This window comes from Haematobia irritans, chromosome 3 (genome assembly GCF_050003625.1).
Source record: "Haematobia irritans isolate KBUSLIRL chromosome 3, ASM5000362v1, whole genome shotgun sequence".
NCBI lineage: Eukaryota > Metazoa > Arthropoda > Insecta > Diptera > Muscidae > Haematobia > Haematobia irritans.
Window position 1 is genome coordinate 194586425 of NC_134399.1, and position 24621 is coordinate 194611045.

A 24621-nucleotide genomic window follows, 5' to 3' on the forward strand; every position below is an offset into this window, starting at 1 on the left:
TTTCCCTTTTTCAGCAGACTCTGCCGTTTTAGCAGACCTTTCTGATGTCCCTACTAACAAAATTCTTGGGGTGTACATAAAGTAAAAAAATATATATATAGACCTGATTTATAAAATTTCATTATCTGTTTGTGATATACACGCAAAAATATGTGTATATGGATTCAAAGATTTTGAAAATCCCTTTAAGATTTTAATAGTGATTGCCAGCCAAAGTTTTAGATCTAGTTTCTATAAAGTCAAATTTCCATCTTTCTTCGCGCTATATATCTTCAAAAAATTTTACTTGGATCGAAAAATCGTGACCTTCTCCTAAGGATTCTCGAATTGATTCCCCTTCTTTAAATTAGAGACATTTTTAACATACTTTAAACCAAAGATTCCAAATTATCAAAATAAGTTTTCGCCTATATACATATATTTTACATACGACCGTAAAATAGTTATGCAAATTTCTAAACTTCTTGTCCTAAATTTAATGCAAAAAAATTTAAAGCAAAGATTGTGATATTTCTTTTATTCAAGATTTCTATTTAATTTTAAAGAAAATCGTCATTACTATTATGTAAATTCAGAATTGAGCAAAGATTGGGAATTTTCTTTTAATTAAGATTTCTTTATTTAAAAGATATTCGTCTTTACTATTATATAAATTGACTGTCCTAAAATTTAGGGTGCATAATTTGTCATATTATGTAATTAGTTTTTCATTAAAAAAACATTTGTCTTACTTAAAGGACACAGAACTTTAATGAAAGGACACAAAAGGTTATTATCCTAAATAATATATAAACTTTCTTTTAATTAAGAGTTATATTTTTAAAGAAATGTAGTATACATAATCATTTGTATTGGGTCAATATTTGTTCAGTGTATATTAGGAATGTGTTCTTCCATCAATGTACATCAATCAATCAATATACATCAATTTCACGACATTAAACATTTTTTCTATCATTGACAATATTTATCACAAATAGCATTTGGGACATCTTGCCAAATGATGGTGCAATGATAAATGATAATCACATGCTGGCAAGTATTATCTGAAAATGTCTGCCAATATGCAATGTAACTACAGGACATTATTAAAACAATAAATACATTGCATGGTCATGACCTTGAGCGGAAATTTCCCAAAGGATCATTTTATCGTCAACATAGGGAATTATCTTTATGGGAAATAAAGGCCTGTTGTCATAACAATGGCAAAAATAAACAAAACTCTTTTATAGCCAACAAAAATATCGCCATACCTTGCGACCTTGCCATTTCATCTTGTATCTCATACCTTAGCTGGGAGGAATAAAGTATAAAACACCGACAAAGCAAAAACTATATCGTAAGCTATTTGTTTGATATTAAAAACCGAAGAACATTACAAAACCTAGAAACCATAACCTTGTTTGAAAAAAAAAACTGAAATTGTGAATGAAATGCGAATTTCAGAATAGTAGTTAACCGCAAACAACCACAAAATATGCGCCCAACTCATGAAGAGAGAAAGAGAGATAGAAGGAGAGAGAACCTATGACAGAATTTTTGAGAGATATTCATGTTAAGTGTTGTAGTCCAACCCAATTAAACCCCCTAACATACACTCAAAAAAAAGTGAACTCACTATTTCACTAAAGCCAATTTAACTTTATTTTAGTTCATGGAATTATTATATTTGGAGAAAGTTTCATTTACTCTAATTAAAAATTAAAAAAAAAATTATACACAAATTAAGTATAGAGATTTACTAAGTTCAAATTTCTCATAAAATAGTTCATTATTACTTCAAATTTGTAAATTTTACTAAGAAAGCGCCCATCATGAACTTCGTATGTCACTAAAGACATTCTTGCAATTTTGAACTCCAATTTTTTTCTTCAAACTACAAAATTTTCTTTAACAAGTGAAAAAAATTATTTATGCCTAACAAATTTTCTTGAATTTGTCGAAAACCGTTTACTTATTTTTGTGATTTCGGCGTGATGCCAGCGCTTGTAATACTGTTTAGTTAAAAATTTCTAAAAATGTTTAAAATTTTCTAAAATTAATCAAAAGTTTTCTTCCTAGTGGGTTTTTCAGTGTATTTTGGAGGCTGATATAAACCTACTTTCTCCCCTAATCTACACAGAAAAAGATTCCGCTTAATTTAACATATTTTTATTGCAAAAAAAAAAATAATTTGTTAGTAACTAATGTTTATTTTTCGAAATTTTCCACAACCTAATAAAGTTTTATTTTTTTAAGTATGTCACAAATCTTTTATGAACTAAACGTTGGTATAAAGTTCAATGAACATACATAAGTTCAATGTGAACTATTCCCAAAAATAGGAAGAATGAACTGCTGTAGGATTAAAATGGTCATAATTTGGCGCCAATGGTACTAACATACATTTTCCCGATTTTAACAAAACTTTGTGGAAATCAAACGTGGAGTACAATTTAGTTCAATTTTAGAACGAGTTACTTCATTCTGAGTTTTTCCAAATCGACTATTAATTTTTTGTTTTTCAAAATCAACTTAGAGTCTTTTAATGTTTGCCAAAATTGACAAAAAATCGTCATTGATTTGAAAGGGGAGTGCGATGTAGATTGTTTATGGTGACAACTCAACAAAAAACCCAAAGTCGATTTTAAAAAAAATTAAAATATCGGAAATTGCCTTTTGTATAATCGAAATATTGATAATCGATTTTTTGTTTAGAAAAGTTTAGAAAAGATTTGAAATATATTTGAAGTAAAAAATTTGTTTGTGCTTCGAAGATATTTTCGAAATAAGAAATGAGTAAAGCTTTGCATCACTGAAACGATGAACATTATTTATTTTTTCGGTGTAACGGTTTTGATTTTAAAAGGTAAGCTCCTACGCCACCCTCAATCAGTATCATGTTCATAGTATTATTTACTACAAAAACAATAATCATAGTAAACTCATAATAAAGAGAGCAAAATGGCAGGTATTTCTATGCGTGCGTGAGAGTGATTCAAAGAAAGAGGGATAGAGAGCTAGTATGAATTCACAAGCCCATTTTATACATGACCTTCAAAACTATTTGTACCACTACACTTTTTCCCTTGTCTCAGGGCTACAAACACTGATTGTGGTGGTTTGACATACATATCTATTCATTTTTATGTAAAGCATAGTGTCACTCAGAGGATGATTACTTGGGTGGGGATAATCACAATAGTTGACAGACAACAACTTACCAATGACGCCTGTATTTTCCTCCTTTGAACACTTGTTGTCGCTGCTCAGTTGTTTTTCACCAGCCAACGTGGAAAATACTTTGTTCTGTAAGGTCTCAAGTATTTCTTCAATTGCTTGGGGGTTTTTGCTATTTGTGTTCTGTGGAAACAAGAAAACATAACGAAAATTGTCATTAATATTTTTTGTTTTTTCAAATTGACAAATCTAAAAATTTTCATTCTTTAAAAAAAAACTATCTCAAACCATTTGCATAGATTTCGAATGAAAAAATTCTATCAGTTTGTACATAAATATTTTTAGCTAAAAAGGAATACAAAGAGTATAAATTACAGATTTCAAAAAGTGGTGCGTGTGTGATATTCGTAAGATCTGAGAAGAGATAAAAAAAGATTTATTCCAACATTCGTTGTATTTTGGAGAGAATATACAAAAAGAGAGAGAGATCCTTATCGCACTTAAGCACAACGTAAGGAGGCAAAACTACATTTTATTTCGAGAAAAATAAGATAAAGGAGAGCTTCTAAGCATGGTAAGTGAATTTATGTATATAAAAATTATCCAAAAATCCTATTTCAAAAGTTGTTTATCAATTGGTGGTTGCTAGGCAACAAGATTTACTGAAAAATCCTTAGAGTCGTTTATATATTCAATGGATCCTCTAGCATAAAGAATGGGCGTGCGCTAAGAGTTGCCAGAAACAAAATTTTCTCTATATTTTTATTAGTTTTGGACCCATTTCTTGTTTTTTTATTTTTCAAGTTAGTATGTTTGAAATTATGAGAAAAAAATGTACAAAAAAACGAAATTATAATAGCGCTAAATTTATCTAACTCTAGTCTATCTATTTTGGATATCGCTGTAAGATTTGTCCAAATTAGTGTGAGGAAAAGACATTTTCGATAGTAAACTGATAGATCAAAATAAAATACGCCGAACGGCGCATATCAAAAGAATACTGATTTAGGATGGAAGGGATATTGGCCAGAGTTAATGGCCATCTATAATAAATAAAATGCCCTGTTTTCATCTTCATTAAGAAAAATTAATTTGAGGTAATGAAAAGTCCCCGCCCATACACTTAAAAAAGATTAATTGAATCCAAACATTTTGACCTTCCCTTAAAGATTTTGGTATCGATTCTGAGCCAAAGATGCAGTATTTTTAAAATATGCATATGTTTTCGGAACTATCTGGCTTTAAATATAGGATACAGATTTCATTTATAGAAGATATTCATGTACAAAAAATGCCAATTATAACACATACTTCAAAGTTGTCTTAATTACAAATCCTCAAATATGTTAATGTCCTGTTCATAATTTAAATTGCATAATCTTTCACATTAGGTCAGTATTGTTTTCAGTGTATATCATTGACAGCCAATTAAAAAATTAATTGATCCAATTAAAAAATTAATTGCTACTATTAATTTGTGTGATATATTTTAGTTTCAATTAAAAAATTTGTTGAATCAATTATATATTTAATTGAATATTTTTTAAAACTCAGTTAAGATTTTAATTGGAAAAAATTTCGTGAATTTTTTTTCTGTGTAGGTAAGAAGTCTATTAAATGGGCTGGACCCTTCTTATGATTTGGTGCAAATCAATGATAAACTTCATACATATTACACTCTCATTTTCATTTTCATTTTAACCAGATTTCAACTGTCATTTACCTTATAAAAAAGGGGATTTCAAATTCACTTTTAGTAGATTTCGAGTCTAATGTGAATGAGCTATAAAAGCTATACCAAAATATGGATTATTGATATGCCTCTTATTGAATGTGTATTTGAAATATCAACATGCTATTTTATTTCAAATATTAACATGTTAGCATACATAAAAATTACAAATAAAAAAATTAAAAAATTAAAAAGTTACATACATATAATTTTTTTCATCGTTGGACTATTCGATAATCAGATTTATTTTTTTGTTGTTATTAAATACCAGTTTGTTTGGTGGTTTTATAATTAAAACAATTTATTGCTATACCCTCTTTTTATTTATTTTTGTTGCTTGAGTTGCTGACAATTTAAGCAATGCTTATTTACCGATTATCTGACCAATTTCCAATGAAGGTAACTGGTTTTGTTGACATTAGTGTCAAACAGTCATCCCTCTAATAGCAAATGTTTGATTTATTTGGCAATTCAAATGAATTTCACAGACTTCAATTGGCCAACCAAGTCACTTTGTTACCTTTTATTTCTGGCTTTGATAATATATATAGTATTTCTTTTTAAATTGGATATTAATGTTAAATATATAAATAATACATTAAGCATTTAATATCCTATAATCATTAACGTTATTCAGCCTTGCGGCTTTGATATTCATACGCACATATAAAATCTGTAGAGATGTCATTAGAGATCAGCCATAGCGACGAATGAGTAATGTAGTTTTTGTTTTCTTAAAAAAGCACTCATACGCCCACTTTGCTTCTTTTTAAAATGAAGAGAGTAGTAAGTGTGTATGTTGTTTGAGCTCATAGCAAAAACAATAAAAAGAAAAGACGAATTTGTCAAACATAATGATGGATGTGAGTACGTGTGTGTTATGTATAGTAAGTCTGAGAAGGAGATTTTTGTGTTTGGCTTGAAGCATATGTTAAATGTTTTTTCTTCTTCTTATAAACCAACGGCTTTTTATTTTCTCCTTTATACAATTTCAACCTTAAATGGCAAAAACCAGATAATGAGACCAGACATACACACACATACATACACACTTAAAACAACAACTTATAGTCTGGTAGGTAACTCAATATACGATTGTTTATCCGGAGCAAAACATAAACAATTTTTAAAAGAAACATTTGCACGCAAACACACATACAACCGCATACACAAACCTATTGATTATTCATTAAAATGAGATAACGTAATAAAAATAGATAAGAATCTGATAAAATTTTATTTATCAGTTGTTTAAAATTGTTAAATTTAATTGATATACCAATGCAATTGAATTGATCATAAATAGCATGTAAGTGGATTGTGCAAGTTGGGGCTACTGAATATGTTTAATTTTATATTTAAACGTAGTGGGTAGTATAAGACTTAAATTAATATAATTTTTTTTTTATCGAAATTTAAATCTCATATGGCTTCCAAAGAACATTAATAGAGCAAGTGGAATTATTTCTTTGATTTTTTGATTTTGATGAAGCTGAATTTAAAAAATCAAACCGTTCAAATTTGAATTTTTATCGAAATGCATATAATATATATCATTATACCCTTCACCACTACTGTGGTACAGGGTATAATAAGTTTGTGCATTTGTATGTAACGCCAAGAAGGAAAAGTCTGAGGCCCATCGTTTAGTATACCGATCGTCTTAGAATTAAATTCTGAATCGATTTAGCGATGTCCGTCTGTCTGTCTGTCTGTTGATGTATTTTTGTGTGCAAAGTACAGCTCGCAGTTTTAGTCCGATTGTCCTAAAATTTGGTATAGGGTCCTGTTTCGGCTCAAAGACGATCCCTATTGATTTTGGAAAAAATCGGTTCAGATTTAGATATAGCTGCCATATATATTTTTCACCGATCTGGTCATAATTGGCGTGTATATCAACCGATCTTCCTCAAATTCCGTACATCCGAATATTTTACGAGTCTCGAAAAACTTGCAAAATATCAGCCAAATCGGTTCAGATTTAGATATAGCTCCCATATATAGCTTTCGCCCGATTTACACTCATTTGCCCACAGAGGCCAATTTTTTGCTCCGATTTAGTTGAAATTTTGCACAGGGAGTATAATTAGCATTGTAGCTATGCGTGCCAAATTTGGTTGAAATCGGTTCAGATTTAGATATAGCTCCCATATATAGCTTTCGCCCGATTTACACTCATTTGCCCACAGAGGCCAATTTGTTGCTCCGATTTAGTTAAAATTTTGCACAGGGAGTAGAATTAGCATTGTAGCTATGCGTGTCAAATTTGGTTGAAATCGGTTCAGATTTAGATATAGCTCCCATATATAGCTTTCGCCCGATTTACACTCAAATGACCACATAGGCCAATTTTTTGCTCCGATTTAGTTGAAATTTTGCACAGGGAATAGAATTAGCATTGTAGCTATGCGTGCCAAATTTGGTTGAAATCGGTTCATATTTAGATATAGCTCCCATATATAGCTTTCGCCCGATTTACACTCATATGACCACAGAGGCCAATTTTTTGCTCCGATTTAGTTGAAATTTTGCACAGGGAGTAGAATTGGCATTTGGTTGAAATCGGTTCAGATTTAGATATATCTCCCATATATAGCTTTCGCCCGATTTACACTCATATGACCGTAGAGGCCAATTTTGAACTCCGATTTAGTTGAAATTTTACACAGGGAGTAGAATTAGCATTGTAGCTATGCGTACCAAATTTGGTTGAAATCGGTTCAGATTTAGATATAGCTCCCATATATATGTTTTTCTGATTTCGACAAAAATGGTCAAAATACCAACATTTTCCTTGTAAAATCGCCACAGCTTAGTCGAAAAGTTGTAAAAATGACTCTAATTTTCCTAAACTTCTAATGCATATATATCGAGCGATAAATCATAAATAAACTTTTGCGAAGTTTTCTTAAAATTGCTCCAGATTTAAATGTTTCCCATATTTTTTTAATAACATTGTGTTCCACCCTAGTGCATTAGCCGACTTAAATTTTGAGTCTATAGATTTTGTAGAAGTCTATCAAATTCTGTCCAGATCGAGTGATATTTAAATGTATGTATTTGGGACAAACCTTTATATATAGCCCCAACACATTTGACGGATGTGATATGGTATCGAAAATTTAGATCTACAAAGTGGTGCAGGGTATAATATAGTCGGCCCCGCCCGACTTTAGACTTTCCTTACTGGTTTTATATATTATATATGGTCAGTGTTTAACAGATCAGACTGCAGGAAATTCAGGTTTTAGTCCCCACATTACATATCTTATATAATATTTAGAAAAAATTACATCGAAATTTTGTATTTAGAGAAAATTTTGTCTTTAGATAAAATAAAATAAATTATAGAAATTAAAATTTTTATAGATCTTTAGATAAAATTTCATTTTTGAGAATTTTTTATTTAAAGAAAATTTCATAGAATTTTTATCTTTTGAGAAAGTTAGGTTATGTTATGTGGCAGCCCTTTGTATCAGGCTCACTTAGACTATTCAGTCCATTGTGATACCACATTGGTGAACTTCTCTCTTAACACTGAGTGCTGCCCGAAACCACTTAGAGAAGCTTTGAAGAAATGTCACCAGCATTACTGAGGTGGGATAATCCACCGCTGAAAAACTTTTTGGTGTTCGGTCGAAGCAGGAATCGAACCCACGACCTTGTGTATGCAAGGCGGACATGCTAACCATTGCACCACGGTGGCTCCCATCTTTTGAGTAAGTTTCCCAAAAATTGAGTCTTCAGATAAAAATACAAATTTGTCTTTTGAAAAAGTTTAATAGAAATTTTGTCTTTGGAGAAAATTTAGTCTTCAGAGAAGTTTTCATAAAAATTTTGTTTTTGCAGAAAAGAAATTTTCATAGAAATTTTGTTTTTGCAGAAAAGAAATTTTCATAGAAATTTTGTTTTTGCAGAAAAGAAATTTTCATAGAAATTTTGTTTTTGGAGAAAATTTCATAAAAATTTTGTTTTTGGACAAAATTTCATGGAAATTTTGTGTTTTTGAGGAAAATTTCATAGAAATTGTGTGTTTAGAGAAAGTTTCGTAGAAATTTTGTCCTTAGAGAAAATTTCATAGAGAAAATTCTATAGAAATTTTGTCATTCAAGAAAATTTTATAAAAATATAGTCTTCAGAGAAAACTTCATAGAAATGTCGTCTTTAGAAAAACTTTCATAGAACTTTTGTGTTTAGAAAAAATTTCACAAAAATTTTGTTTTAGAAAAATTTCATAGAAATTTTGTCTTTTGAGAAAGTTTCCTAAAAATTGTGTTTTTAGACCAAATTTCATACTATTTCATACAAATTTTGTCTTCAGAGAAAATTTCATAGAAATTTTGTCTTTAGATCAAATTCCATAAAAATTTGGTCTTTAGAGAAGATTTCATAGAAATTTTGTCTTTAGAGAAATTTTCATAGGTATTTTCTCTTTAGAGAAATTTTCATAGAAGTTTTGTATTTAGAGAAAATTTCATAGAAATTGTGTTTTTAGGGAATATTTCATATAATTTTTGTTTTTAGAGAAAATTTCATAGAATTTTTGTCTTTAGAGAAAATTTCATAGACTGAAAATAACACTGAAAATAAAATCAAAAATTTCACCTCAGCAGGAATGTTCAATGTTTTATGGAAATTTTGTTTTTTAGAGAAAATTTCATAGAAATTTTGTCATTATAGAAAATAGTAATTTTATATTTAGAAAAAAAAAAAATCATAGAAATTTTGTTTTTATTCTGCAAATTTTGTCTTTAGAGATAAATTCATAGAAAATTTTTCTTTTTAGATAGTAGAGAAAATTCCATAAACATTTTCATAGAAATTTTGTCTTTAGAGAAAATTTCATAGAAATTTTATCTTTAGAGAAAATTTCATAGAAATTTTATCTTTAGAGAAAATTTCATAGAAATTTTATCTTTAGAGAAAATTTTATATTTAGAGAAAATTTCATAGAAATCGTAGAAATTTGTAGAACAAATATCGTAGAGATTTTGCCTTTAGAGCAAATTTTATTGAAATTTTGCCTTTAGAGAAAAATTTGTCTTTAGAGAAAGTTTGTTTAATTGGAATTGCCAGAAGAAATCATTAATTTTTTATTGATACTATCATTTTCGTGATTGAAGAAATTTCAATTAAATGGATGAATTAATATTGTGATTGAATCAAAAAAAAAATTTTTGTGTAGTTTCCGACAGTTCATCTCTGATCAATTAAAGTAAACAATTTACAATTACAATTAAAGTAATAAATAGAATTTTTGTTTTTAGAGAAAATTGCATAGAATTTTTGTCTTTAGAGAAAATTTTATAAAAAAAAAAAAAATCAAAATTTCACCCCAGCGGCAATGTGAAACTGTGCCGGTTGCATTGTTCCGGTTCAATGTTTTATGGAAATTTTGTTTTCTAGAGAAAATTTCATAGACATTTTGTCTTTATAGAAAATTTCATACACTGTTAGAAAAATATGTTTTTCATATGTTCCGATATAAACAAAATGTGTTTCGGGCACGATTTTAAACCACAATATATTTAAGTGCGAACATGTAATGTTCCTGAACTAACACTAAATGTTTGGGACGTCTATGTTAATATGTTAGAATATATTATGTCTGGGGCATGAATGTTTCATAAAAATCATATGTGTGAATACAAACATACATAAATTTACAAATTTCGACTAAACATACATATGTTGTGATATTTTATTCAAAGCGACAGAGAGAGTATAGAGAGAAATAGTGATGGAAACCGGGAGAGTTGACGAAAGATATCAATATAACACAGCAAAAGAGTCAAAAGAGAACAATTTCTGTGAAACCGCTTGTATGTTGTTTCGGAAAACTGTTTTATGATAAGGCCAAAAATTTGATATGTTTAAGTCTAAATATTATTTAATTTGAATAAAGAGAATATACATTCGGAACCAAGAGAATAGACATTTGAAAAACAAACAGCTTATGTTTTCGCCTTGAGAGCAGCATTTTATGTATGTGGACATGTGTTTTGTTTATCATTTTGGCATTATGGGCACAATTTTTTTCTTGGTTCGTTAAAAGAAATCAGGGGTCTTCATAAAAATAACGAAAGGCCACTATACTCTTTTTAGAGTTGGGACAGTAAACTGAAATAAGGAGGAAATAGTGAAAAATTACACAGTAAAATGTAAAAAACAAACTTTAGTTCCTCTTTATTAAAAAGTAGTCCACGAGGAGTTGACGGACACCATCAAATATAAAAGCGGGCATTAAGTTCGAGTTTTACAGCTAAAACAATTTAAAAAGTTTATTTTCTTTAAAATGAATTATTAAAGAAAAATAAAAGGAATTTTAGAGCGATGGTGTTAAATGCTAGTAAAAAACTGTTCACGCCTAAATAAATTTATGTTTATATTATAAAATTATTTATGTATGTTTTTACTCGACTCCACGTCCTTCTATTGTGAGAGTTTTTGAATTCCTTCCAAATTTTAAAGTTTTGTACAAAAACAGTTTTTTATTACAAGATTGTTATTTTTGCAATAAAAAATAATATTTTATCCAAAAATCAGTCAATTTCGTTTATATCAAGCACTGTTACTGACTATAAATCTTTAATAACGCACATTTCGAAGTTTCATTTAAAAAAAAAATTAATATAGTATAAATATAAATGTGTAAATTAAAAAAAAAAAAAAAAAAATGTTCGGTCGGAGCAGGGATTGAACCCACGACCCTTTGCATGCAAGGCAGACATGCTAACCACTGCTCCACGTGGCAAACAAATGTATGTTTCTGTTAAATAATGTTATGTTTGCATAGGCTCGTGGGCGCTGCAAACTATGCTATATAAATGTAACTTAAAACGATAATTATCTACTGGTGACTATAACAGCTACGTAGCCCAGTGGATAGTGTGTTGGCTTACAAACTGTATGGTCCTCGGTTCGATTCTCCGTGCAGGCGAAAGGTAAAATTTAAAAAATTTATAAAAGTGAATAATTTCTTCAACATTATTTGTATTACAGAGAAAGGTGCCAATAACTAAAAAATTCGTGGAAGTGAAAATTACGAGTATGTTAGGGAATGAGCACAATCGTGTTTGGGAAAAATTCTTCCAAGCATATAATATTTTTGGCTCAAAATGCTTCCAAACATATAATATGTTCACATAAAACAAACATATTAATGTTTCGGCAGTATGCAATAATATATGTGCTTCCTGCAAAATATGTTTGGAACATATGTTAAAGAAGCGATTTTTTTTGAGGGTGTAGAAATTTTGCATTTAGAAACAATTTCATAGAAATTTTGTTTTTATCCTGCAAATTTCGTCTTTAGAGAAAAATTCATAGACATGTTTCCTTTTCAGATAGTAGAGAAAATTCCATAGATATTTTCATTGAAATTTTATCTTTAGAGAAAATTTCATAGAAATTTTGTCTTTAGAGAAAATTTCATAGAAATTTTGTCTTTAGAGAAAATTTCATAGAAATGTTGTCTTTAGAAAATTTGTTTTATAGAAATTTTGTCTTTAGCAATTTTGTTTCATAGAAATCGTAGAAATTTATAGCAAAAATTTCGTAGACATTTTAGCCTTTAGAGAAAATTTCAAAGAAAATGTTGTCTTTAAAGAAAGTTTTTTTTTTTTATTGAAATTGCAAGAAGAAATCATAAAATTTTTTATGTTATTATATATTTATACCCTGCTCCACACTGTGGAACAGGGTATTATAAGTTAGTGCATATGTTTGCAACACCCAGAAGGAGACGAGATAGACACATGGTGTCTTTGGCAAAAATGCTAAGGGTGGGCTCCTGAGTCGATATAGCGATGTCCGTCTGTCCGTGAACACATTTTTGTAATCAAAGTCTAGGTCGCAGTTTTAGTCCAATCGACTTCAAATATGGCACAATTATGTGTTTTGTCTCAGAATAGATCCCTATTGAGTTTGGAAGAAATCGGTTCAGATTTAGATATAGCTCCCATATATATATTTCGCCCGATATGGACTTATATGGCCCCGGAAGCCAGAGTTTTACCCTAAATTGCTTAAATTTTGCACAAGAAGAACAAAATTTGGTTCAGATTTAGATATAGCTCCCATATATATGTCTTTCTGATTTCGACAAAAGTGGTCAAAATACCAACATTTTCCTTGTAAAATCGCCACTGCTTAGTCGAAGAGTTGTAAAAAATGACTCTAATTTTCCTAGACTTCTAATACATATATATCGAGCGATAAATCATAAATAAACTTTTGCGAAGTTTCCTTAAAATTGCTTCAGATTTAAATGTTTCCCATATTTTTTTTTTACTAACATTGTGTTCCACCCTAGTGCATTAGCCGACTTAAATTTTGAGTCTATAGATTTTGTAGAAGTCTATCAAATTCTGTCCAGATCGAGTGATATTTAAATCTATGTATTTGGGACAAACCTTTATATATAGCCCTCAATACATTTGACGGGTGTGATATAGTTCGAAAATTTAGATCTACAAAGTGGTGCAGGGTATAATATAGTCGGCCCCGCCCGACTTTAGACTTTCCTTACTTGTTTTATTATATTTTTAATTTCTTATTAATTCTGTAATTCATACCATTCATTTTCGTGATTGAAGAAATTTCAATCAAATTAAATGGGTGAATTAATGTTGTGATTGAATCATTTTTTTATTTTTGTGTAGTTTCCGACAGACCATAACTGAGTATTCAATTAAGACAAAGCATTTCTTTAAATATTACTCTAAGCATAAGATTATAAAATACAAATCCAATATTTTTAGCTATAAATTAATTGAAATATGCCTTGTCTGTGATAATCGCCACAAGTGTTATCTTTTAACACTTCATTGCCGAAATAGCCTTAAAATCATAAATATGACTGGTTTTTACATTTGCATATGATTAGGCCTATATTTGTCTTTTGGTTTGTAATTCAGGGTTTGAATTCATTCGTTATTGAATTTAAAGTAGATACCGGCCAATGGTTTTATATTGACAATGAAGTCATATTAATTGACACTTATTTGGGGGTGAGAAAAAAAAAACAGTTGTTATCTATGTTTATTAACCCAATAGTAGCTAGTGGCCGACACAACAGAAGTAATATTTTGAAAATGTTTAAAGTATTAAATATCAAAGAATTTTCTGACAGGGGAAATGGAAATTTGTTTGATTTTTTTTTCAATATTAAAAAGGCAAACCAATTTTGCATTTATTAGCAATTATTTATGTATCTATTAAAAAAAGATACATAATAAAAAAAACTGGTTGTATAAACTCTCACCACAATCAATGAATTTTGTTTTTGTTTTATGTCCATAGAAATATGGTATTAACATTTGGCAATCAACCTAGACAAAACAGCTAATTAGAAGTCTGAAATATTTAGCACACATTTATCTATTCTCTATTTCTATGGATTTCTAAATGCGTAAATTAAATTTTTATAAAATGCTTTATGAATTAAAAAAAAAAAAAATCCACGAGTCTATTAAGCTGATGTTGCTTATTTTGGTTAATGATTTGGATTTTATTTGTTTGCCAAGTGTGTTGTAGTCGTTTTGAATTAGTTTCCAGTAGAAGGCCTATATTTGTTTGTAATTAATAATTTTAATATTTACAGTTGAATACCTGGTTGTCATAGTCATATTTCGTTTGCTTTATTTTTATGCGATTTCTTAATTAAATATTTAGTTTATTAATAAGAATTGTAAAGGTCAAAAATACTATTAGCCGATTATTCCCATACACGACTTCAAAATGGATTATTTCAAAATTATTTCAATGAAATGAAAGGGATCCGCTATCCAATTTTGTCCACAACTTATGAAGTTCCCTTGGGCAAGTGTTTTTAGCAGTTTATGAAACATTAAATTTTTATGAATTAAATGTAGAAAAAATAATAAAAAATCAATAAAAAAATTAAAAAAAAAATAAGCAATGAAAATAAAAATTTCACCCACCCCCCAACTGGACTGTGAAGCTATACCACCTGCATTATTCCTAATAAGAATAAGCTACAGTTTGTTTAATAGGGCAATGATGATTTTATTTATCAATGATATTTATACCCTGCGCCACACTGTGGAACAGGGTATTATAAGTTAGTGCATATGTTTGCAACACCCAGAAGGGGACGAGATAGACACATGGTGTCTTTGGCAATAATGCTCAGGGTGAGTCCCTAAGTCGATCTAGCCATGACCGTCCGTCTGTCTGTGAACACATTTTTGTGATCAAAGTCTAGGTCGCAGTTTAAGTCCAATCGCCTTCAAATTTGGCACAAGTTCCTCTTTTAGGTCAGAATAGAACCCTATTGATTTTGGAATAAATCGGTTCAGATTTAGATATAGCTCCCATATATATCTTTCGCCCGATATGCACTAATATGGACCCAACAGCCAGGGTTTTATAGCGATTTGCTTGAAATTTTGTACAGACATAACACTTAGTTGTATAGTCAAGTGTGCAAAATTTGATTGAAATCGGTTCAGATTTAGATATAGCTCCCATATATATCTTTCGCCCGATATGGACTTATATGGCCCCAGAAGCCAGATTTTTGGACGAATTTGGTTGAAATTTTGCACTAGGAGTACAATTAGTAGTATAGTCAAGTGTGCAAAATTTGATTGAAATCCGTTCAGATTTCGATATAGCTCCCATATATATCTTTCGCCCGATATGGACTAATATGGTCCTAAAAGCCAGAGTTTTGGCCCAATTTGGTTGAAATTTTGCACAGGGAGTAGATTTCGCATTGTAACTATTTGGTTGAAATAGATTCAGATTTAGATATAGCTCCCATATATATCTTTCCCCCGATATGCACTTATATGGACCCAGAAGCCAGAGTTTTATCCCAATTAGCTTGAAATTTTGCACAAGGAGTACAATTGGTAGTATAGTCATGTGTGCCAAATTTGTTTGAAATCGGTTCAGATTTAGATATAGCTTCCATATATATTTTTCGCCCGATGTGGTCTTATATGGCCCCAGAAGCCAGAGTTTTGGCCCAATTTGGTTGAAATTTTGCACTAGGACTACAATTAGTAATATAGTCATGTGTGCCAAATTTGATTGAAATTGGTTCCGATTTAGATATAGCTCCCATATATATGTCTTTCTAATTTCGACAAAAATGGTCAAAATACCAACAGTTTCCTTGTTAAATCGCCACTGCTTAGTCGAAAAGTTGTAAAAATGACTCTAATTTTCCTAAACTTCTACTACATATATATCGAGCGATTAATAATGAATAAACTTTTGCGAAGTTTCCTTAAAATTGCTTCAGATTTAAATGTTTCCCATATTTTTTTACTAAAATTGTGTTCCACCCTAGTGCATTAGCCAACTTAGATTTTGAGTCTATAGATTTTGTAGAAGTCTATCAAATTCTGACCAGATCGAGTCATATTTAAATGTATGTATTTGGGACAAACCTTTATATATAGCCAAGGCCGTATTCAGGGGGGGGGGGGGATGAGGGGGATCAAACCCCCCCCGAAATGAATGAATATTTTTATATAAATAAATATATATTTTTAGCTGCATAGAAAAATCTTATCGAAGATGTTGAAGAAAAGCTGGAGGTTTTATTTTGAAAAACGCTTACCTATAAAACTTGCACAAATCATAGAATACTAGTTGAAAAGCCCGTCAAACGACGGTCGAAAAAACAAATTGTTTTTGTTCTCGCACCACAAATTTCATTTTTGGAAAATGTATTTCTGCTTTTTATGTGTGTTTGTTGTTCTTTTTGTGAACATGACTCGCTTTGTTTGGCCATAGAACAACAACGAAACCGCCAAACACATGTGTGTAAATGAAATGGAGCAAAACCTGCGAAAAGAACCTGCCTAATTTAGCGATGGAAGCAATAAAGAGATATTTCCAAACGTGCATATTTTAAAAATTTTGGTCACTTTGCCAGTTACTCAGGGATGGAAAATACAATTTTTAAGAAAGTACAAAAAAGGTATTTTTTGATCGGAAAGGTACTTGTTCCTAAATTTCAACAAAAATTTCACTTGAATATTATTGTCAAGAGACTGAATTTTAAAGAAAATAAAATTTTGACAAAATTTTCTATATAAATAAAATTTTGCAAAAATTTTCTATAGAAATAAAATTTTCCATTCGTTTTGTTTTGTTATTGTTGGTTTTGATCTTTAAGCATTGTTGTTTTTTTGTTGCAGCTTAAAACCATACATTGACTAAACTACAAGTGTAGTTTAACCAACAGAGGAAAGGAATGTTTGTCAAATTTATTTGGGCAAAGACTTATAGACTGCAAGATAGTTGGATGGTTTCGGAATTACCACATTCCTTATCAGCATCCTCTATTTGCAGCAAAACTATCAACCAATTATCAGAATAAATTCAGGCAGTTCATTAAACCCAACAATGAACCACACTTGAACCCTCCGAAAAAAGGTTTTGTATGATAGCCGGCTTATGCCGAAATAAATTTGCAAAAAAATTCTATAGAAATAAAATTTTGCAAAATTTTTTCTATAGAAATAAAATTTTGCAAAAATTTCCTATAGAAATAAAATTTTTACAAAATTTTCAATTGAAATAAAATTTTGACAAAATTTTCTATAAAAATAAAATTTTGCAAAAATTCCATATAGAAATAAAATGTTGACAACATTTTCTACCGAAATAAAAAATCGATAATATAGAATCGCATTCTTTTTTCGACTAAAACATTCTTGAAGTTCAATAAAATCCTGTTTTTGACTATGTCTTTTACAAAATCGAGATTTTCTTCCCACATGAACATGTCTGTTTTGCCATATTTGTAAAAGACTATTAGCAAATAAGGTTGATAAAGACTTTCTCAAAATATTAAAATATTTTGTCGAAGCTATTGTACCATAAATCTGATATCGACTCAAAAATGTCTACACAAAAGGTACTAAATCATTCGCGGGGGTACTACGTTACTGACCGGGGTGAAAAAGTTTTGAAAAAAGTATTATAGTACTGCATTTTCCATCCCAGCAGTTACTACGTGCTCATCCGAACGTTCATTTTCAACAATAAAGAGATTCATGGCTGAACAAGAAGGTTAAATGATGCGGCCATATGATTACAATTTTTTTATTTCGACCAAATTTTAAGATGTCAAAATCATATGTTTATGGTGATTGCAGCTCTCCAAATGACACTGCATAGCAAATGCATCTCAAACAAACTCGCGCATTCATAGCTGGAGAATTGTTCAAAGATGACTTGAGTATCTTGATAACATATTCCAGACCCAAAATACCACTCACATCAGTTTTTAAACTGCATCATAAACTGTTTTTGTTAATAGATGGCGAATATCCATTTGACTGACTTCCATTATTAACTTTGGTCTCATATCGGCGTTCCTCGGATGAATTATCCACTTCACAATAACTCATAGGTGACGCAATTAAATTTAAACCTTTATTTTTCTCTGGATTTGAATTATTTTTTCAGGACAATTGAAAGAATAAATAATTGCCACTTTTACCGATGCTATACGATTCTTTTATCAGCTGATTTTGACTTCTTAAAATTGTAAACAACATATTGAAATTTGTTGTTTTTGTTATCGTGATTCAACCTCCTTATTCAGCCATGGAAGAGATTAAAGACGTATCTTAGAAATTCGACTAGCGAGAGTAGACTCAAAGGATTGGCATTAATGTCGGTTCATCGCCGAATAAATGTGCCGACTGAAGAAGTCATTGATTTATTTGCTGCCCAAAAAGCCCGTCGGTTCAATTTAATATTATAAAAATATTGTATACATACCTATGCATAATTAAAATTTTCTACACATGAGATTATATGAATATTTTTTTTTTAAGTTGAACCCCCCCCCGAATTAAAATCCTGGCTACGGCCTTGTATATAGCCCCCAACATATTTGACTGATGTGATATGGTATCGAAAATTTAGATCTACAAAGTGGTGCAGGGTATAATATAGTCGGCCCCGCCCGACTTTAGACTTTCCTAACTTTTTTAGTAACATTTTGTTCCACCCCAGGCCATTAGTCGACTTAAAGTTTAAGTCTACAGAAGTCTAACAAATTTTGTTCAAATCGAGTCAGATTTAAATATATGTATGTGGGATCATAAACTTTATATATAGCACACCCAACACATTTGATGGATTTGATTTGGTATCGAAAATGTGGATCTACAAAGTTGTGCAGGGTAGAATATAGTCGGTCCCGCCCGACTTTAGATTTTCCTTACTTGTTTTCTTTGCGTTTAGTTTATTTTTGCTTTTATAAGAATAACAAATTTCGTAAATGGTAATTAAAAATCTAATTAAATACAATTTTAATTTTTCCCATAAAACAGTTTATTTTTTTCTTCTCTGTACAACAACAATACTTTGTATAGATTTTTTAATAGAAAGAAATTTTAAATAAAAGAAAGTTCCTAATCGTTTCTTTAAGATTTGTTTTCTGTAAGTTTAGGACAAGGATTTCTGAAATTTTGAATCCTAGGATTGAAAATAAAAAAGTATCCTTTGGGACCTATGGGATTATTAAATATTTTAAAAGTCGACGTTTAATACTTTTTCAAAATTTGGAGGGTATCAAATATCAACAAGATTTTTCCAATAAAAATTTTAATTGAATTTTAAAAAATTTTGAATAAAAAAATTAATTGACAATTTTTTAAATTAAAATAATCAATCACAAAACTTATATCAATTAATTTTTTAAATTGCTGAATTTCGTACGACCTTGATAATTTATTATTATTATAAAAATTATAAAAAAATCAATCCCAAAAGTTAACTGTATCAATTAATATTTTAAATTGCTGATTTTTGTACGACCTTGATAATTTATTATTTTTAATTACAATAAAAATCCAACACAAAAACTAATTGTATCAATTAATTTTTCAAATTGCTGGATTTTGTAGGACTTTGATAACTGATAATTTTCTCTTTTAGAAATAATCTAAGAAATCCAAATAATTTTTATTTAATATTTTAAAAGTCGACTTTTAATATTCTTTAAAATTTGGAGAGTATCACATATCAACAAGATTTTTCCAATTAAAAGTTTAATTGAATTTTAAAAAAATTTGATTTAAAAATTTGTTTGATTCAATTAATTAAAATAATATTCAATGATAAAACTCTATTATATCAATTAATTTTTAAAATTGCTTGATTTTGTATGACCAATATAATTTATTATTTTGGATTTTCTGGATTTTTTAATTAAAATCAATCACAACAATTAATTGTATCAATTAATTTTTTTTAAATTGCTGGATTTTGTATGATCTTGATTTATTATTTTGGATTTTCTCATTTAGAATTTATCTCTAAAATCCAAATTAATTTTATAATTGGACCAATGAATTATTTGACTGATGTTGGTGATTGATACTATCATTTCTGTGATAGAAGAAATTTCAATTAAAAATGAATTGGATCAATTAATTTCGTGATTTAAGAGAAAACAAATATTTTTATTTTTTTCTGTCTACTATTTTGACCAACATTCAAAGTTCATTATTCGATTTTGAGAATTCAAAACGACGATATCTTATAGATTTTCAACTTTTGCCACCCTGATATGTAATTGTACTTTTTTTTACTTTAACCCTTAAATGCGCACTGTATCTTATAAGGTACAACCAGAAAAAAATTCTTACGTCTTAAAATTTTGACCGGATTCTAAGAAATCGAGTTTGATGGATTTAAAATATCATAACGCTATTTTTAAAAATATGTTTTTTACGGGAAGGTTTATAGTTCTTCTGAGTAATCTGCAATCAAAATTGGAAATCAAATTTTGACAAAAAAATCAAAAAACTACAAATTGGAATATAAATAATATTTACCACAAATGATAATATAATAATATAAATAATATAAATAAAAACTTAGTTTAATGCGCACTGCATTTTTTATATACAGTCACAATTTTTTTTTTCGAATAAACACATTTTTTTGTTGAAAAAATGTGGTATGCAGATGCTCTTTTTTAGTATTTTGCATATTATTTATTTTTCTGAGGAATGGGTGATCTTTAGAATTTAAGGGTTAAAAAAATTTTTTTCCTTGAATATATCTACATTCTCTCATATAGTAGTTTAACTTATTTGAATATAAGTTACAATTTTCTTTTATTATTTCTGTATTACTCATACCTATGGAAAATATTTAAAAATACTTTAGAAAATTTCAATTGAAAGGTTAAAAAAAAAAACAATAAATTACAAAATAACCAATATTTTATAGTAGTTTGGCATTTGTTGGCATAAATAATACAGTCAAAGTGCTTAGGCTTTTATTCAGACACATGTCAGGCGAATGAACAATGTATTTGCTTTATTAGGGTGGAACAGAGAATAAATGAGAAAGAATTACAGGGAAATGGTAATAAAAATAATAAATTAAATTAAAATTCATAAAATTTTGCTAATTGAACTTTGCATCGTGGTAAAGAATTTTTTTCAATTTTAAACTTAAATATTTTTTTTAAAATTAAGAAAGTTTCTTTAACAAGCAAAAATCTTTGTAATGTCTGATAAATTTTATTGAATTTGTTGAAAATTATTTACTTAGTTTTGTAATATTGAAAAAGTTTGTTAATATTGTTCTGCTTGAAGAAAACATATTTTTACCTACGTGAAATTATTTGGAATGTTGTCCATAGACAGAAAAAAATATATTTTAGGTTCAAATGCGAAATTATTCGATTCAATTAATTTTTAATTAAAACTGCTTCCACTACGGATATGATAGTATCAATTATCAATACCTACTGTGATTATTATGTGATTAATTATTGTTTAGATTAGAAAATTTAGTGAATCAATTAATTTTTTAAATAAAGATTTTTTTAATTAAAAAAAATATATTGGTGTTTTTTTCTGTGTATAGTACAGAATGTGATCTTACTTATCAGGTTTCGCTCATGCCTTTTATTTGTTGCATTGTATTTTTTTTTATTTATTCGTCTAGACTATGTTACATCCTATTACATATGTACATTATCCAAAACACATAGTAGTACTAGTATTATGCCGGTTGTTTTGTTATCGATACAATTTTTTTTTTGTTTTGGTTTGGCACACACATTTGTATGGAAAAATAATTATACAAAATTGAAAAAAATGTATGCCCCAAACGATTTTGTTTATACATACGTATCAAAAATATTTTTAAATACTTTTCTATAACAGATGGTGCTGTTTAATGCCTTTAGCAAAGTTTGGGTTGTTTTATTTTTGGTTTCTTTTTAATGAGACCATAAAATTTTGTGTAGAAATTTGTTTTAATGAAATATGATCGACATAACCAAAAATTATTATTGTAGATGAGACGTTATTTGTTTTATTTATTTTGGCTAATTGCTACTAGTCTCAAAATATTACTTTTGGATTTGTTTGCACAATTGTTCTCTATTGAGGATTAGACAAAAAACATCGACATACATTAATTTCGCTTATAGATAGCGAACAGTGCCGATAATCCATCACATGAAGAAAATGTATCATCTAACGAAAATTGTTGGAACTTTGGCAAACATACAAGTAAATATGGGAAGGGAAAGAATACAGTGAAACCTCTCAAAATTGGACAACTTTGGTGACACTTTTGCCATATGATCACATCAAAATTATACTGTATACCAGGGTTGCCATTTCCGGATCGGACCAAATTTGGTACAAAAAATTATAAATTTTTAAATTTGGTGCGATAGTCGGACCAAATGGAATTTGGTTGAAATAAATATAAATAAAATTTTGACAAAAATTTCTATACACCAAAAAAAAATTAACAATATTTTCTATAGAAATACAATTTTGTACAGAAATAAACTTTAAAAAAATTTATAAAGGTACAAAATTAAGCAAAAATTTTGTACAGGGAGAAAAATTTTTTCAAATAAAATTTTGCAATAACTTTCTATAGAAATAAAAGTTTGACAAATTTTCTATAGAAATAAAATTTTTCTATTGAAATAAAGTTTTAGATACATTTACTATAGCAATGAAATTATGACAAAATTTCCTAATGAAATGAAATTTTGATAAAATTTTCTATTGAAATAAAATTTGGAAAAAAATTTCTAATGAACTAAAATCTTAACAAAGTTTTCTACACAAATAAAATTTTATCAAAATTTTCAATAGAAATAAAATGTTGGCAACATTGTCTTTGGAAGTAAAATTGTGACAAAATTTTGTATAGAAATAAAATTTTGACAACAAAATCTATAGAAATGAAATTTTGACAAAATTTTTTATAGAAATAAAATTTTGACAAAATTTTATATAGAAATAAAATTTTTACAAAAATTTTTATAGAAATAAAATTGTGAGAACATTTTCTATAGAAATAAAATTTTAACAAAATTTTCTATAGAAATACAATTTTGATAAAAAATTCTAAAGAACTAAAATTTTTACAAAATTTTCTATGGAAATAAAATTTTTCCATTCGTTTTGTTTTGTTATTGTTGGTTCTGTTCTTTAAGCATTGTTGTTGTTTTTTTTTATTTCAGCTTAAAACCATACATTGACTAAACTACAAGTGTAGCTTAACCAAAATTTTGACAAAATTTTCTATAGAAATAAAATTTTGGCAAAATTTTTATACAGAAATAAAATCTTGAAAAAATTTTCTATAGAGATACAATTTTTACAAAATTTTCTATAGAAATAAAATGTTGACAAAATTTTCTATAGAAATAAAATGTTGACAAAATTTTCTATAGAAATAAAATTGTGACAAAATTTTCTATAGAAATAAAATTGTGACAAAATTTTCTATAGAAATAAAATTGTGACAAAATTTTCTATAGAAATAAAATGTTGACAAAATTTTCTATAGAAATAAAATTTTGACAAAATTTTCTATAGAAATAAAATGTTGACAAAATTTTCTACAGAAATAAAATTTTGACAAAATTTTCTATAGAAATAAAATTTTGACAAAAAAATCTAAAGAACTTTTAGTTCTTTTTAAAAAATTTTCTATAGAAATAAAATTTTGACAAAATTTTTATACAGAAATGAAATCTTGAAAAAATTTTCTATAGAGATAAAATTTTTACAAAATTTTCTATAGAAATAAAATGTTGACAAAATTTTCTACAGAAATAAAATGTTGAAAAAATTTTCTATAGAAATAAAATTTTTACAAAATGTTCTATAGAAATACAATTTTTACAAAATTTTCTATAGAAATACAATTTTTACAAAATTTTCTATAGAAATAAAATTTTGACAACATTTTCTATAGAAATAAAATTTGGACAAAATTTTTTATAGAAATAAAATGTTGACAAAATTTTCTATAGAAATAAAATTGTGACAACATTTTCTATAGAAATAAAATTTTTACAAAATTTTCTATAGAAATAAAATGTTGACAAAATTTTCTATAGAAATAAAATTTTGACATAATTTTCTATAGAAATAAAATTTTGACAACATTTTCTATAGAAATAAAATTTTGACAAAATTTTCTATAGAAATAAAATTTTGACAAAAAAAATCTAAAGAACTTTTAGTTCTTTTTAAAAAAATTTCTATAGAAATAAAATTTTGACAAAATTTTTATACAGAAATGAAATCTTGAAAAAATTTTCTATAGAGATAAAATTTTTACAAAATTTTCTATAGAAATAAAATGTTGACAAAATTTTCTACAGAAATAAAATGTTGACAAAATTTTCTATAGAAATAAAATTTTTACAAAATGTTCTATAGAAATAC

At 28.1% G+C, this 24621-nt stretch overlaps 2 protein-coding genes and 1 long non-coding RNA gene across 5 annotated transcripts in view; 1 reads left to right on the forward strand and 2 right to left on the reverse strand.

Annotated features, from left to right (window-relative positions):
• The window catches only part of LOC142230627 (uncharacterized), a 339644-nt gene that overhangs the window by 62582 nt on the left and 252441 nt on the right, over window positions 1-24621 (reverse strand). The gene's annotated exons all lie outside the window — the stretch shown is intronic.
• The window catches only part of LOC142230536 (uncharacterized), a 120193-nt gene that overhangs the window by 18894 nt on the left and 76678 nt on the right, over window positions 1-24621 (reverse strand). For both annotated transcript variants that reach the window (XM_075301179.1, XM_075301180.1), the window contains exon 8: window positions 3207-3345. In XM_075301179.1, the coding sequence (XP_075157294.1) occupies window positions 3207-3345 (139 nt within the window). The remainder of the gene's footprint in view (window positions 1-3206; window positions 3346-24621) is intronic.
• The window catches only part of LOC142230537 (transforming growth factor beta-1-induced transcript 1 protein), a 76787-nt gene that overhangs the window by 3343 nt on the left and 48823 nt on the right, over window positions 1-24621 (forward strand). Inside the window, exon 2 of one of the 2 annotated variants that reach the window (XM_075301182.1) lies at window positions 3508-3736. In XM_075301182.1, the coding sequence (XP_075157297.1) occupies window positions 3734-3736 (3 nt within the window). In that variant the 5' untranslated portion in view covers window positions 3508-3733. Of the gene's footprint in view, window positions 1-3461; window positions 3737-24621 lie in introns of both variants that reach the window. The other variant, XM_075301181.1, reaches the window with a different exon arrangement.